The sequence below is a fragment of the Moschus berezovskii genome, chromosome 4 (assembly GCF_049115385.1).
Source record: "Moschus berezovskii isolate FMDL1 chromosome 4, NW_MosBer_1.0, whole genome shotgun sequence".
In the NCBI taxonomy this organism is placed as follows: domain Eukaryota; kingdom Metazoa; phylum Chordata; class Mammalia; order Artiodactyla; family Moschidae; genus Moschus; species Moschus berezovskii.
The window spans coordinates 112,226,877-112,242,922 of NC_142463.1; the positions used below are offsets into that span (position 1 = coordinate 112,226,877).

The following is a 16,046-nucleotide window of genomic DNA, read 5'->3' on the forward strand; positions in this document are numbered from 1 at the left end:
ATATCAGCCTTTGATCTCTTCAGCTACCTGGTACCAGCAAACCTAGAGCTACAGGGTATTCTGGGCCCAGGCCCAAGGAATTAGAATTTATTCAAAACTCTTTTGTGAGCAAACAACATGATCTTTTGTCAATAAGAGACCTGCGAGAGTATATCTAGCAAAATCACCCCTTTGCTTTTATTTCTCTGCTAAATGATCAGATAAAACCCAAATTACATAGGTCAGTCCCTGAAATACTAAAGGTACCTATTCTGATGTCTCCCATCTAATTATCCCATTCCTTTCACATTAAAAGGGCTAACAAATTATTTTCCACTCTCTTTTTCTGGAGCATCTTTTTTGCACTTCAGCAGCTGCTTCACTGTAACGATGGAGTAGGGACCAATAACAGCAAACTGATAGCAACATAAACTTTGTAACGAGCACAGGTACCTCACCACCTGCTCTGAGAACACCTGCACGATGTTTATACAAACATTATCTCTTTCAATAAATAACGCAGCCAAGCAGCTGCTGTTATTTTTTCTGTTTTACAGGTGAGGGAAGCAGAGCTTGGAGAGGCTGGATAGTTAGCAGTAGGAGGCCATACAAGAGCCAGGCCTCCAACTCCAGGTGGCATGTGCTCTTCTGCTTCTGCATGAATGTCTCTCTCAAGATAGAACTACAAATTCATGAAGCCCTCTAAAGACCCAGACCAGGAACTGACTGTGGCTCAGATCATGAACTCCTTATTGCCAAATTCAGAATGAAATTGAAGAAAGTAGGGAAACCATTAGACCATTCACTTATGACCAAAATCAAATTCCTTATGATTATACAGTGGAAGTGAGAAATAGATTTAAGGGACTAGATCTGATAGATAGAGTGCCTGATGAACTCTGGACGGAGGTCCGTGACATTGTACAGGAGACAGGGACCAAGACCATTCCCATGGAAAAGAAATGCAAAAAAGCAAAATGGCTGTCTGAGGAGGCCTTAGAAATAGCTGTGAAAAGAAGAGAAACCAAAAGGAAAGGAGAAAAGGAAAGATATACCCATTTGAATGCAGAGTTCCAAAAAATAGCAAGAAGAGATAGGAAAGTCTTCCTCAGTGATCAGTGCAAAGAAATAGAGGAAAACAACAGAATAGGAAAAACAAGAGATCTCTTCAAGAAAATTAGAGATTCCAAGGGAACATTTCATGCAAAGATGGGCTCGATAAAGGACAGAAATGGTATGGACCTAACAGAAGCAGAAGATATTAAGAAGAGGTGGCAAGAATACACAGAGGAACTGTAAAAAAAAGATTTTCACGACCAAGATAATCACGATGGTGTGATCACTGACCTAGAGCCAGACATCTTGGAATGTGAAGTCAAGTGGGCCTTAGAAAGCATCACTACGAACAAAGCTAGTGGAGGTGATGGAATTCCAGTTGAGCTATTTCAAATCTTGAAAGATGATGCTCTGAAAGTGCAGCACTCAATATGCCAGCAAATTTGGAAAACTCAGCAGTGGCCACAGGACTGGAATAGGTCAGTCTTCATTCCAATCCCGAAGAAAGGCAATGCCAAAGAATGCTTAAACTACCACACAATTGCACTCATGTCACACACTAGTAAAGTCATGCTCAAAATTCTCCAAGCCAGGCTTCAGCAATATGTGAACCGTGAACTCCCAAATGTTCAAGCAGGTTTTAGAAAAGGCAGAGGAACCAGAGATCAAATTGCCAACATCCGCTGGATCATGGAGAAAGCAAGAGGGTTCCATTAAAAACATCTATTTCTGCTTCATTGACTATGCCAAAGCCTTTGACTCTGTAGATCACAATAAACTTTGGAAAATTCTTAAAGAGATGGGAATACCAGACCACCTGACCTGCCTCTTGAGAAACCTGTATGCAGGTCAAGAAGCAACAGTCAAAACTGTACATAGAACGACAGACTGTTTCCAAATAGGAAAAGGAGTGCGTCAAGGCTCTGTATTGTCACCTTGCTTATTTAACTTATGTACAGAGTACATCATGAGGAACGCTGGGCTGGAAGAAGCACAAGCTGAAATCAAGATCGCTGGGAGAAATATCAATAATATCAGATATGCAGATGACTCCACCCTCATGGCAGAAAGTGAAGAGGAACTAAAGAGCCTCTTGATGAAAGTGAAAGAGGAGAGTGAAAAGTTGGCTTGAAGCTCAACATTCAGAAAACGAAGATCATGGCATCTGGTCCCATCACTTCATGGGAAATAGATAGGGAAACAGTGGAAACAGTGTTAGACTTTATTTTTGGGGGGCTCCAAAATCACTGCGGATTCTGATTGCAGCCAGGAAATTAAAAGATGCTTACTCCTTGGAAGGAAAGTTATGACCAACCTAGACAGCATATTAAAAAGCAGAGACATTACTTTGCCAACCAAGGTCCGTCTAGTCAAGGCTATGGTTTTTCCAGTGGTCATGTATGGTTGTGGGAGTTGGACTGTGAAGAAAGCTGATCGCCAAAGAATTGATGCTTTTGCACTGTGGTGCTGGAGAAGACTATTGAGAGTCCCTTGGACTGCAAGGATATCCAACCAGTCCATTCTAAAGGAGATCAGTCTTGGGTGTTCATTGGAAGGACTGATGCTAAAGCTGAAACTGCAATAATTTGGCCACCTCATGCGACGAGTTGACTCACTGGAAAAGACTCTGATGCTGGGAAGGATTGGGGGAGGAAGGAAAAGGGGGTGACAAAGAATGAGATGGCTGGATGGCATCACCGACTCTATGGACATGAGTTTGAGTGAACTCCGGGAGTTGGTGATGGACAGGGAGGCCTGGCGTGCTGTGATTCATGGGGTCACAAAGAGTTGGTTACGACTGAGCACTGAACTGAACTGAACTAAACTCTAAGGACCCTCAGTGAATAGGCAAAGAGTATGGACTGAAGAGTATGAAGCTGCTAGCTCCAACTTATTGGTGCATGCTCTTTTCTTTTTATGGCTAAAATGTATTTATCTATTTATTTATTTTAAAAATATAATTGAAGTATAGTTGATTTACAATGTTGTGTTAGTCTCAGGTGTACAGCAAAGTGATTCAGTTATGTAATATATATGTTTGTGTATATAGGTATATATTCAGTTATATATTATATGTAAGGGGCTTCCCACGTGGCGCTAGTGGTAAAGAATCTGCCCACAATGCAGGAGACATAAGCAATGCAGGTTCGATCCTTGGGTTGGGAAGATCCCCTGGAGGAGGGCATGGAAACTCACTCCAGTATTCATGCCTGGAGAATCCATTTAGTCATACATATATATTCTTTTTCAGATTGTTTTCCCTTATAGCTCAGTACAAAATATTGAACATGCTTTCCTGTGCTGTATATAGATCCTTGTTGGTCATCTATTTTATATATAGTAGTATGTATATGTTTATTCCAGTTTCCTAATTTATCCTTCCCCCATACCCTTTCCCCTTTGGTAACTATAAGTTTGTTTTCTATGTCTGTGCATCTATTTCTGTTTTGTACATAATTTCATTTGTGTCATTTTTTTTTAGATTCTACATTAGCATGATATCATATATTTGTCTTTGTCTGACTTCACTTAGAATGATAATCTCTAGGACCATTCATATTACTGTAAATGACATTATTTCATCCTTTTCATGTCTGACTAGTTTTCCATTGTATATATGTAACTCATGTTTATCCATGGACATCTAGGTTGCTTCCATATCTAGCATAATGCCTAGCATGCTGCCTTATATTTATTAATTCTTCAATAAATAGCAACTATTCTTATCAGTTAGATCTCTGCTGAGTGGGTAGTATTAATCAGAGGAGATTAGAGGAAGGGAAAGACAGCAAGGTTGTCTAGTCGACATAGAAGTTAAATCAGGAGATTTTGTGTGAGTCAGCCAGATGTCAAAGAGAAAGATGGACCTCGAGGAAGGACAAAGGACAAAAACAAAAAGAGAAAGCCAGTGTATCTTTGAAACACTTAGCATTCTTTTAATCACCAAGGTGAGAGAGGCCAGGCAGGTACCTCTCCTCTTTGAGGATATCCCCACTCCCCACCCCCAAAGAAACACTACTCTTCCCTGTCAGAGTTCTGAACCAATTAAGAAGAAAACCAAAACATACATTGGAGCTATTGACCACTTTTATGTTGATGATGATAAATTTTATATACAACTTGATTGAGCCATATGGTGCCTAAACAGTTGTACAAATACTATTCTAGGTATGTCTGTGAAGGTGTTTTTGAATGAGATTAGCATTCGAATTGGCCAACTGAGTAAAGCAAACTGCCCTTCTTAATATGGGTGGACCTCATCAATCAGTTGAAAGCTGGAAAAAACACAAAAAGGCTGGCCCTCTTCCAAGTGAAAGAGAATTTCTCCTTCCTGACTAGCAAGGACATCCACTTTTTTCCAATTTTGGACTCAAACTGAAATATTGGCTCTTCCTAGGTCTCTAACCTTTTGACATTGGGACTGGAATTACACCATCAGCTCTTCTGGTTCCCCAGATTTGTATTTAGCAAACTGGGAACTTGTCAGCCTCCATAATTGCATGAGCCAATTCCTTATAATAAGTCAATCCCTCTTCCAGATAGATAGTAAATAGATCAACTACTGACTCTGTTTCTCTGGAGAATCTTAATGCAATTATTAATAAAGCTGAAGCATGAGAACCAAATTGGGTGGCTAACTACCTCTCCCCAGGCTGGAACTTGAGACAGGCCACCTGAAGGAAAGTTTCAGCCTTCAGAGAAGACACACTTATCTAGATTACAGGCTCACACTGGACCTGGGTAGAGAGAAAGAAAACAGGGAACAAATCCCATGCCCAGAATTTGGATAGAATAGATCTGTCAGTGAAGACATGTGGACAAATGGCCATCATCCACTAACTGGGGAAGAATAGGGAGTGTTTAGAGAAAATCTTAAAGCTCCCTAGATTTTTGTTCAGCTCACTATTGTTATCTATTAAGCCTGTGGTCAGTTACAGGTGTGGGCAACAGAAAAAATATCTGCTGATCCCATCTATGTGAGACTGTATCCCCAAACCGAATATTCCATCTCTGTGTAGCCTCCTGGGAACAGAGCTGGGAAGCTGGGGTTTTATAGAGAGCTCCACAATGGGTCAGAGCAGTGACTAACGAAAGTCCACTCCAGTTCACGGTGCACCTGAAGCTGAGAGCTTCTTCTCTGTCACCCATCACTAGTTATTTCATCCGTATTTCCTAACCGTCTATCAGAGGTTCCGCAGTGAGGTCTGATGATATTTACTTCAATCATAACATGCCAACACAAAGACACTCTGATGTTGAAAACAAACTCTATTCCGTTAGGAAATGTTCAGGAAAGAAAGGCAGTTCAAAAATTAAATTCTCAAGGATTCTAAAGTAAACTATTTTAAATGAAAAGCCTGAGTCATGGTCCCTGGTGTCCTATGTGGCTTTATCCTGGGCCAAGGTGTCTCAGTGCCTGAGCCAAACAGGATTCTCATGACCCCAGTAGTGGGAAATGATGGCACACAGGGTTGGGGGAGTTCTTTCAGCACTTCAGGGCACCTATCAGTTTGATGCCAAGTGTCTGAGGTGCTTCTCCCATACCTGATTTATTTTAAAAGTTTTCAAACCTCAGAAAAGCTGGAAAAGAGAACAGTACGATGAAAATCTGTATGCCCTCCCTGCATTCACTAATTAAGATTTTTGCCACATTTTTGCTCTTTCTTTTTTTCACATGAATCATTTGAAAGCATTCAAAATATTTATACAATAATATTAGGTTATTGATTCAATATTATCAATAATATATAATCCATATTCAATTTTCCCTAATTTCTCCTACGGCTTTTTTTGGGATCCAGAATCCGATTAAGGTTCCTATGAGGTTGTCATGTCTCTTCAGTCTCCCTTGGTCTCACTGCCTTTTGTTTTCATCTTTTGTGACACTGGCAGTTTTGAGGAATCTCTCTCATAATGGCCCACATTCTGAATTTGTCTCCTCACATAGGTTCTTGGTCAGCTTCTTTGATAACAGCTCTGTGAAAGGGAGACTGGACTTGCCACTGCACCACATTAGAGGTCACCCAGAGTCAGTGTCCCCCATTACTAGTGATGCACATTTGATCACTTAGTGAAGACTGGCCCTGCCAGATCTCTCCATTGCAAAGGTACATTTCCCCTCTTGATTAGCAAGTACTGTGGGTGGAGATAAATTGAGATCATGTGGATCTCTTTTTTCTTAGCAACCTGTCATCCAATAATTTTAACATCCATGGATGATCCTTGCTGAGTCTATTGTTACCATGGGATTGCAAAGAGGTGCTTTCCTAATGTCAGCATTTCTTCTACATTTATTACGTGTTGTCTTCTGTAAATAAGAGCTTTTGCCTGCTCTATTTTTCCCTTGAGAATAATTATCTCATACATTCTTTAAAGCTTAGTGTGTTATCACTTATTACTACTAATATTATTTTTCATGCTCCAATTATCCAAAGGTAAACTCATAGATTATGTACCTTACAATTTGCTATATACTGAATGCTTGTGACCCCTCCAAATTTATATGTTGAAACCTAATCCTCAATATAATAGCATTAGGAGGTGAGGGCCTTTGGTTGGTGAGTAGGTCATACAGGCAGAGACCCTCATGAAGGGGATTAATGCCCTTATGAAAAGACCCCAGGGATCTCTTTTTACCCTTTCTGCTATGTGAAGACACATTTAAGTACCAAAAAGCAAATACTACCAGATACTAAATCTGCCAGCACCTTGATTGTGGATTTCACAGATTTTAGCACTCTAAGAAATAAATTTCTGCTGTTCATAAGCTACTGAGTCTATGGTATTTTTGTTATAGCAGCCAGAGTGGACAAATACACTATTTTAAAAAATCCAGAGAGTTAATAGGACATGTCAGAATATCATAGCACTGACCCTAAACTTACTGACTTTAGAAAAGAAGCTAATATCAAAGGTCCTAAACATTTATCCCAACATAATTGGGTCCCAAGAGTCTAGCTTTTAGCATTGCCAAAAAGACTGGTGTCTGAATTATGGAGGGTAGATGGAAAAGATTCACCAGAATTAAATCTTTATAAAGTTTAGAGTCTATAATTTGTGACCTACCACAAAAATAAAATGGAAGAAATCTTAAGGTTTGTTTGCAACTATGAATTCACCATCCTGGGAAGGAGAAATCTTTCTTTTCCACTGAAGAAATTTAAAATTTCCTTTCCAGAGCATGGTAGCACTACCTTCTCAGAGCTGCACTGAGTGTGAACATTGTTGGGTCTGTGACCCCAAAATCAGAGACAATGAGCAGATCTTTTCCTTTAGTCCTGAGTTGTTCTTGCTGTTGTCATCTCTCAGTTTGAAGTTCGGTCTAAAACCCTGGCTCCCAGGGATGCATTCCCCTTGTTCTGTCAATTAGTTGAAGTTCTGTAGTGGAGACAAACGTCCTCCCTTGTACTCTGTAAGGCAGCACAGGGCTGCAGTTAAGGCTCATGTCTCTGGTGTTTGGTGTCATTGTCAAAATGTTAATCTGCGGTTGGGTCAGCAGGCCCAGCCCTGCCTATCTCGGCAAGGCCTTAATGTTGAACAGCTTGCAAAGCTCTGTGACACACATGGAAATAGCTGTTATTGCACTGAAAGCAGAAAAGACTGCCCTGGCTTTCAATACACCAAAGGCCTTGAATGAAAATATTCTGTATTATGACTGAAGCTTGGCCACAGCCATAGCTGTACAGAAAAACCATTCGGTTGAAGGAAAAATGAGCCCCTTTTCCAAGCTGCTAGTTTTGCTGGGACCCTTGACTTTCATCTAGAAGATAGCCTGAAGCAGAAGCTCGTGAACTAACACACTATGGTTGAGTATAATCTCAGGGAAGCAGGAGTGAGAGGGGATAGGAGAGAGGCTGGGAAAGAACACATTTAAGATTGTGTAGCCAATGGCAACCCACTCCAGTACTCTTACCCATGGACGGAGGAGCCTGGGAGGCTTCAGTTCATGGGGTTGCTAAGAGTCAGACACGACTGAGCGACTTCACTTTCACTTTTCACTTTCATGCATTGGAGAAGGAAATGGCAACCCACCCCAGTATTCTTGCCTGGAGAATCCCAAGGACGGGGGAGCCTTGTGGCTGCCGTCTATGGGGTCACACAGAGTCAGAAACGACTGAAGCGGCTTAGCAGAAGCAGCAACAACATCCCTAAGTTGGGATTTCCAGGTGGTACTAGTGGTTAAAAACAAAAAACAACTAAAAAACAAAACCTGCTTGTCAATTCAGGAGACCTAAGAGACAGGTTCGATCCTTAGGTTGGGAAGATCCCCTAGAGAAGGGCATGGCAACCCACTTTAGTATTCTTGCCTGGAGAATCCCATAGACAGAGGAGCCTAGCTGGCTACAGTCCATAGGGTGGCAGAGAATTGGACACGACTGAAGCAGCTTGGCATGCATGCACCACAAACCTGCCACAGTTTTGCAACAAATCAATTGCTTGTTCACTCAGGGAGCCCTCAAAAAAGTTATGTAAATAAAGCTTTGCATCTCTGAATGGTGCATTTAGGCAGGGGACTGTGGAGAGGAGAAAAGGAGCAAAATCTTTCCATTGCTTCCAATATCCCATTGTCAGAATCAACTTCTTTGCACATTTGCATTTCAGCCTGATTGGGAGCCCTAGCCTATAGAGGGAAGGTTCATGGCATGTGTATGAGAGAGGTTCTGCCCCCAAGTGCCAGAAGGAACTGGAACCTTTGACCAGCAGAAGCAGCTGCCTGAATTCACAACCACAGGAATAGTGAAAGCTATATCTGGGGCCACTGCAACCAGAAGTCTGTGCACTTGCTCACCATAGCTTAATGATCATTGTGCGCATCCTCAGGCCTACAGCCCTTGGTCAAAACTTTGCCCAAGTTCTAGTGACCTGCAACCAAACAACACAGTCTGAGGCTTAGAGCTCCTCTCTCGAGTTCAGCCCCCGAAAGCCAACTCAGCTCCAAAAATTGTCATTAAAAAAAAAAAAAAACACAGTAAAAAAACCCCACATGGTCTATATCTGGTAAACACCACCAAAGTCTAGAGCTGTCTGCCCTGCCTGGAACAGAAACCTCTGTCTCTTGCTGTGCATTTGGCTCCCCTGAATTCTCTGTTTTGCTTTTCAAGGTTTGAAGCCTCCTGTGCCAAAAACTGAGGTCAGGGTTATGCCTGTGAAACTGTCAGTATCCCATTGTAGAGGCAGACCCTTTAGAATTTAGAACAGAGAGGAACATGCAATACTGTGGGTTGCTGTGAAAAAAGAGGGGCTGGACTATACTCTCATTCTAAAGCCACTGGAGGCTAGAAGTGTGATGCTAATAGAACTCTCTTCCCAAGAGAGGAAACTGCAAGAGTGGGGAATAAAGTGTGCTCTCTAACATCCCCAAGCCTCAGGGCACTCATGTGAAGATCTCTTAAACGCTCTCTCACTGGGCTCTGCTCTCTGTCTGAGGATCAACAATTCTCCTTGAGTGGTGAGGTGAGGGGTGGAGTCCTGCCTTCTCCTGGCTGGAGCAGGGAGGGAAAGTAAAATGCCCATTGCTCCTCGCCAACCGGCATCTCCTCCACCATCACCCATTTCAACGAACTCTGACCAACAGCTGATAGAGGAGGTGTGAGAAGCCAGGGAGGTGCTCAAGAGTCAGGCAGCCACTTCCGAGTCAATCCTGTGGTATTGTGTCAAAAGTTCCTCTGCAGCACATGTGAGTTGCTATCAACTTTTGAGCTCAGCTTTGAGGCTTTAGGAGTTATTCTGAGGAAAATAGGGAAAGTATATTTAATACTGCTGCACATTCATTTAATCACTATAAATTGAGTCTCTATGACTCACCAGGCCCTGTGTTGTGTGCTGGGGCTGATGTGAAGATGGGAGGGGTATAAACTAGAACTAGCTGTAACACTCAAATCTAGGTCAGCTTTAAGTAGTGTGGGGAAAGAAGTATGTGTGCGTGCATGCGTGTGCATACAGACACACACACACACTTTTGTAAGAACTATAAGACGCATAGATGGCAAAGGTTATGGAAACCCATTGAGAGAAAGGAGGCCTCACTGAGTGGTGACATTTGAATTAGGTGTTGAAGGATGAGTGAGTTTGATAGAAAAAAAAAAAGGGAAAAAAGTCATGGCTACTTGGAAGAAGGTGGTGTGTGTAGGAAAAGGAAAGAAGTTTGTGTGGCAGGAATACATGGTATGTGTTCTTGTCTGTTAAAGGAGATATTGGGAGGTAGAGCCGTAAATGTAAGTTGGATCTGGGTCAGGAAGAGTCTTATACCCCATGATGGAGCCTGAACTCTGAATAACTGAAGGATTTCAAGCAGAGTAATAAGTGGAGCTGGGTTTTAGAAAGATCATAATAGCAACTCTGTTGGGAGGGCATCCTGGCACATCTGTTGGGAGTGGCTGTGCAAGGAGGGAATCTGGAAGTGGAAAAAGCAATTGTGAGACTACTATGTAGTCCTGGTGGTAGGTGACAAGGGCATGTACTAAGGCAGTGGGGGTGGACACTAAAAGGAAGATGTGATTTGGGAGATATTTCAAAAATAAAGTTGACTAGGAATTCCACGGTGGTCCATGCTTCTATTGCACGGCCCCCTGGATTTGATTCCTCATTGGGGGCCTAGGATCATGCATGCTGTGTGGTGTGTCCAGGGAAAGAAAGTTGACTGAAGTGGCTTGGGTGACCAATTCAATGTAGAGACTCAGAGATGGCTATGCATCTTCTGTCTTGGGTGACTAGATAGAGTGCTATCTACAACTAGGAAAATAAGAAGATGGAAAACACAGAGAGAGGGGGGCAGAGAGAAGACAAAGAAAAAGCAGATGAAGAAGGGGGAAGGGAGGAGAAGAAGAAGGGAAAGGGAGGAGAGGGGAGGAAGAGACAGGGAAGGAGAGAAGGAAGAAAAGGAAGAGAGGAGGGAAGGAAGGAAGAAAGAGAACACGGGAAGGAGAGCAGGTTTCATGGGGACAACAGACTGGGTTTCATGTCATGTTTGAGATACCTGGAGGTCACCCAGGTTTTGAACAAAACACAGGGTTCATCTCAAACTGATAGACAGATCTCATCAGAGATCAGATCAGATCAGTTGCTCAGTCGTGTCCGACTCTCCGCGACCCCATGAATCACAGCACGCCTCCCCAGGCCTCCCTGTCCATCACCAACTCCCGGAGTACACTCAAACTCATGTCCACAGAGTCGGTGATGCCATCCAGCCATCTCATTCTCTGTCGTCCCCTTCTCCTCCCACCCCCAACCTTTCCCAGCATCAGAGTCTTTTCCAGTGAGTCAACTCGTCGCATGAGGTGGCCAAAGTATTGCAGTTTCAGCTTTAGCATCAGTCCCTCCAATGAATGTCCAGGATTGATCTCCTTTAGAATGGACTGGTTGGATCTCCTTGCAGTATAAGGGACTCTCAAGTGTCTTCTCCAACACCACAGTTCAAAAGCATTGATTCTTCGGCAATCAGCCTTCTTCACAGTCCAACTCTCACATCCATACATGACCACGGGAAAAACCATTGCCTTGACTAGACGGACCTTGGTTGGCAAAGTAATGTCTCTGCTTTTTAATATACTATCAAGGTTGGTCTCATAACAATGATTTTTACTGAGATTATGTTAAAAAAAAAAAGAAAAGCTCTGAGATTGAAGGATATGTATGCACTTCTCTGGGGTACAGATGAATTTGTGGAGGTGATGTTTATTTGTCAGGGCATTTGATAGACAACCATTCATTGGGCATCAGTTGAATACCAGGCAGCATGCTGGCCACCTGGGTTTTACTTTTAAGGAACTCAGTCTTTTTGATGACACAAAAATGCACATGTCTTTGTAGCAGAGGAACCATATAGAGGAAAGAGCATTCTCCTGGGTTTAGTTTAGTTTAGTGCATGCTTTGCCACTAACTGGTTGCTTAATTTTCAGCTAGTTACACTTCCTCTCTGGTTCTCAACTTCCAACCACAAAGTTAGAGAAGTGGTTTAGATTAAATTAAGTTCCCTCCAAACATCAACCACTAGTGATTCCAAGTCTTACTGTATAAAAGTGCTATGGGTTCTCTGAGTCATAGAGCAAATCCCTATTGGCTGTCTCACATATGCTACTATAAATTTCCATGTTACCGTCTCCATGCATCTCACGTTCTTCCTCCTCCCCTCCTGCTATGTCTTGAGGTCACTTTTCTATGTCTGTTTCTCCATTGCTGCCCTGAAAATAAATTCATCAGTACCATCTTTCTAGATTCCATGTATGTGCATCAGTATATGATACTTATATTTCTCTTTCTGACTTACCTCACTCTGTATAATAGGCTCTGGGTATGACTCAGGGGACTCAAACAGGGGCTCTGTGACAATCCAGAAGTGTGGGATGGGGAGGCAGAAGGGAGGGAGGTTCAGGAGGGAGGGGAGATGGGTGTACCTATGACTGATTCTTGTTGATGTATGACAGAAAACCACGAAATTCTGTGAAGCAACTATCATTCAGTTAAAAAAACAAAGTGGAAAAAAAAAAAGTGCTATGAGATCCCAAAGAAAGATCAATCCTAGGAAGGGCTGACATTTGACTTGGAGCTTGGTGAATGAACAGGATTCCAGGATATGCAAATGACAGGAAAGCCCTTCTATGGAGGAAGTACAAAGAGTCTATATTAGAAAATGGGGAAGATCACCCTGTGACTGAGAATAGGGTGTGGAGTACAACTGTGGGAAAGCATGGAGAGGGAAGTGGGCAGCTCTGGATGGAGAAAGATCATGAACTCCTTGTGAAGGGTTTTATTCTAGGCAATGGGGCTTGGAAATGATCCCCTCTGTACAGTCCACTGGAGGGTGGAGAACAAGATAAGGTGTGATGGGCATCATAAAAATAGAACAAAACATCCCATGGCTCAGAGGTGAGACAGATCAACTTTGAATGGAAAAAGCTAAGGGATGTATTTATTGAGTGTATTCAATCCCTTTATGGGAAAAATATGAGGCCCGAGGTGAGGAAGCAAAGACAGTGGTAGCTACTTTGTCCCGCACCCAGGGTGACTGATGCACCCCAGCGTGTAGAAGAGAAGTTCTTTTAGCAGCAGCAGCTGATGGTGTTCTGGTGGAAGAACAGTGCAGGAGTCATGTGAGCTGTGTCAGTGACCCCCATAGAGTTGGGCAATGGACCGACAGAGCCCTCACTGCTTCTCTATGAACCTCTGCCAAAACCTACAGGGTCTGGGTACTTGGTAGACTCCTAGGGTTAGTAGACTCTTAGGATCAGTAGCATCAGCATCACATGGGAGCTTGTGATAGATACAGGATCTTAGCCTCCACCCAGACCCACTGAATAAGAATCTGCAATCCCCAGGTGACCCATAAGTGCTTTGAAGTTTGAGAAGCCTTCTTGCTTCCTGAACAGACCTCTCCTCACTCAAACTCCTTCTCTGAATTTATTTCCTATTTCCTGGATTTCCTAGGAAGCGTACTGTATCAGATGCCAGTTTGAGGGTAAGAATATGTCATAATGATCCATAATACCATCCTCATTTATTCATTCATTCATTCAAATAGTAATAAAGCACCTCCTACATTTCAATATGTATTCTATCTGCATCTCTGGTCCTCCTGGCCATGACTGTGCTGGGTTCCTTCTGGCAGGATGGGAAGGATCTAAGTCCTAGTGTGTGAAATCCACTTTCTTGGACAGGTAGATATTGTTACATGGGCAGGAGAGAAGTTATCCTGGTGTCAGATGCTGAGCTTAGAGTTTCAGACACGCAGGGGAGTATGGAATGCAGTGCCACCATGGCGAGGTCTGTAACAAACCCAGTGTACAGATCTCCAGGGTGTGTGCTATCCCATTCGGCAGAGCCCACCATAGCCATACCAGACTGATGACAACTGAGGAGAGCATTGACTGAGAGCAGGTTGTATTCACGGCAGAGCTCGGGTGTTGTCCTCATGGAGGAATAGTGGGGATATGTCTGAAGTTAAAGCACAATAAGGAAGCCAGGCAACATCATGGGCCCTGGGTTGGGAACAATATGCTATTTGGGATATGTGGCAGGTTTGTCAGTTTGGAAGTAGACAAGAGTCACTTGGAGTGTTTCATTCAGACAAAGGTGTGGGCACTGGGGCACTGGCTGCTGGGTGTGGCCTGGTGTGGCTTAAATCTTCCCACTTTGATGTCCCTTCCCCCACCCCCCAAGAATGGCTCTGGAGTGCAGAGGTTGAGGCAGCAGTCTGGAGCTATGTGGACTCATCTGTGAGGAGTGAATGGATCCAAGAACTGGGGCTTAGAGGCTGCGGTGGAAGCCCCCTTCACCTGGGAGTAGATGACACAGGAATCCTGGGAGAAAGAGCACACAGGTGAGGGCCAGAGCCAGTGGGCCTGAGATGGGCGGGTGCACAGGTCATGGGACTCACCGTGTTCTTGAAAAACTCTGGTTCAGAGGCCGCTGTGGAAAGAAGGGAAGCATTCAACTGTGAACTCAGTTACCCACTTGTATCCAAGCCATCAGCCCAGCCACAGCCTTCTCCATGGGGCCCGCACAGCCACTGAGCATTTTCTAAGACCCTCAGCCTCACAACTTCCACCAGCTCTCTCTGCAGCATCACTACACTTTGTTCCCCATGCAGAGCTCTCCCAGGGGATCTCAAAATTAAGAAATCTACTTTTATCTTGTTTATGCTTTGATCATGGATTAATAGTGGGTATTATGGAGAGGGGCTTCCCATGTGGCTCAGTGGTAAAGAAGCCACCTGCCAGCGAGATGTGGGTTTGATCCCTGGGTTGGTAAGATCCCCTGGAGGAGGAAATGGCAACCCACTCCAGTATTCTTGCCATGAGAACCCCATGGACAGAGGAGCCTGGTGAGTTACAGACCATGGGATCACTAAGTCAGACATGACTAAACATGCATGCACATTATGGAGAAGTAGCTGGCTTGGAGTACATTCCAGATCCAGACCACCTAAACTGAGCTCCAGGACAGCCGTACCACCTCTGTGGCCTTGGACAAGTCACTCAGTATCTCTTGCTTTAGTTCTCTCATCTGTCTGATGGGAATAATATCCATCTATAGGGTTGTGTGTGATTTCTAATATCTGTTATACATTGAGCAATTCCAATGTGAGGGTACAATTCCGAAGGCTATTAACAAACTATAAATATCTACGTATATATTTAGGGCATATACATTTTAACATTTATTTATAGTACTCAGAACTATCAGGCACATAAGAACTGCTCAACACATGTTGATATGATACTAGAAGTTGCTATTATTATGACTACCTTTTCTTAAAACTGGAATGAAATATGGCATTCATCAAGCAGGACTTTGTCTTTTAGATTGGAGTGAATTCTAAGGCTCCCTGGAACTGTCCTGAGAAGCAGAGCTTGGCCCAACTCTTGGATTCTGGAGACAAACTGTTCTGTGACTTCAGGCTGGTCATTTAAGGTCTCTTTGCCTCCATTCCCTCATCTGAGAAGTGGGGATAATAGCAATACTCTCATCAAAGGGATTAAAAGTGTGAATGAGTTCATTCATATTAGGGGTCAAGAGGCCACTGAACCAAGAATAGAACAAAATACAGTTCATTTGTCATTTGATTTTATATAAGAGGGATCAAAAAAAAGGGGGGAGGGGCAAGCAGAATAGCTAAAATCATGTGGCAAATTTTTTCAGAATAGAATTAGAACAGCCCCAAAGGTTCTTCTTTCCTTTGCCTGCAGGAGGAAGCCAGGCTGGGATTGTTCACTGCAGACTGTCTACCAGGAGGGAGAAATAATGACGCAGCCAGACAACCAGCATAGGCTCATCACAAAAGGTGCTCAGATTCTGTTGCTGTTATAGCATCTCTACATCTGCTTCCTCATCTGGTCCTCACAATAACCCTATGAGAGAGTGCGGTTAGCTAAATAATGTCTCCCACAAAGACGTCCATTATGGATCCCTAGAACCTGTGAATATGTGACCCTAGATGGAGAAAGGGATTTTTGCAGATGTGATTAAGATTAAGCACTTTGAAATGGAGAGATTTTCCTAGATTATCCAGGTGG

General features: G+C 43.2%; 1 protein-coding gene across 4 annotated transcripts in view; it reads right to left on the reverse strand.

The window, feature by feature from the left end:
* Positions 1-13,894: 13,894 nt before the first annotated feature.
* Positions 13,895-16,046, reverse strand: part of FCRL5 (Fc receptor like 5) — a 57,480-nt gene continuing 55,328 nt past the window's right edge. For all 4 annotated transcript variants that reach the window (XM_088835913.1, XM_088835911.1, XM_088835912.1 and 1 more), the window contains 2 exons: positions 14,408-14,439; positions 13,895-14,330 (listed from right to left, as the gene is read on the reverse strand). In XM_088835913.1, the coding sequence (XP_088692039.1) occupies positions 14,241-14,330; positions 14,408-14,439 (122 nt within the window). In that variant the 3' untranslated portion in view covers positions 13,895-14,240. The remainder of the gene's footprint in view (positions 14,331-14,407; positions 14,440-16,046) is intronic.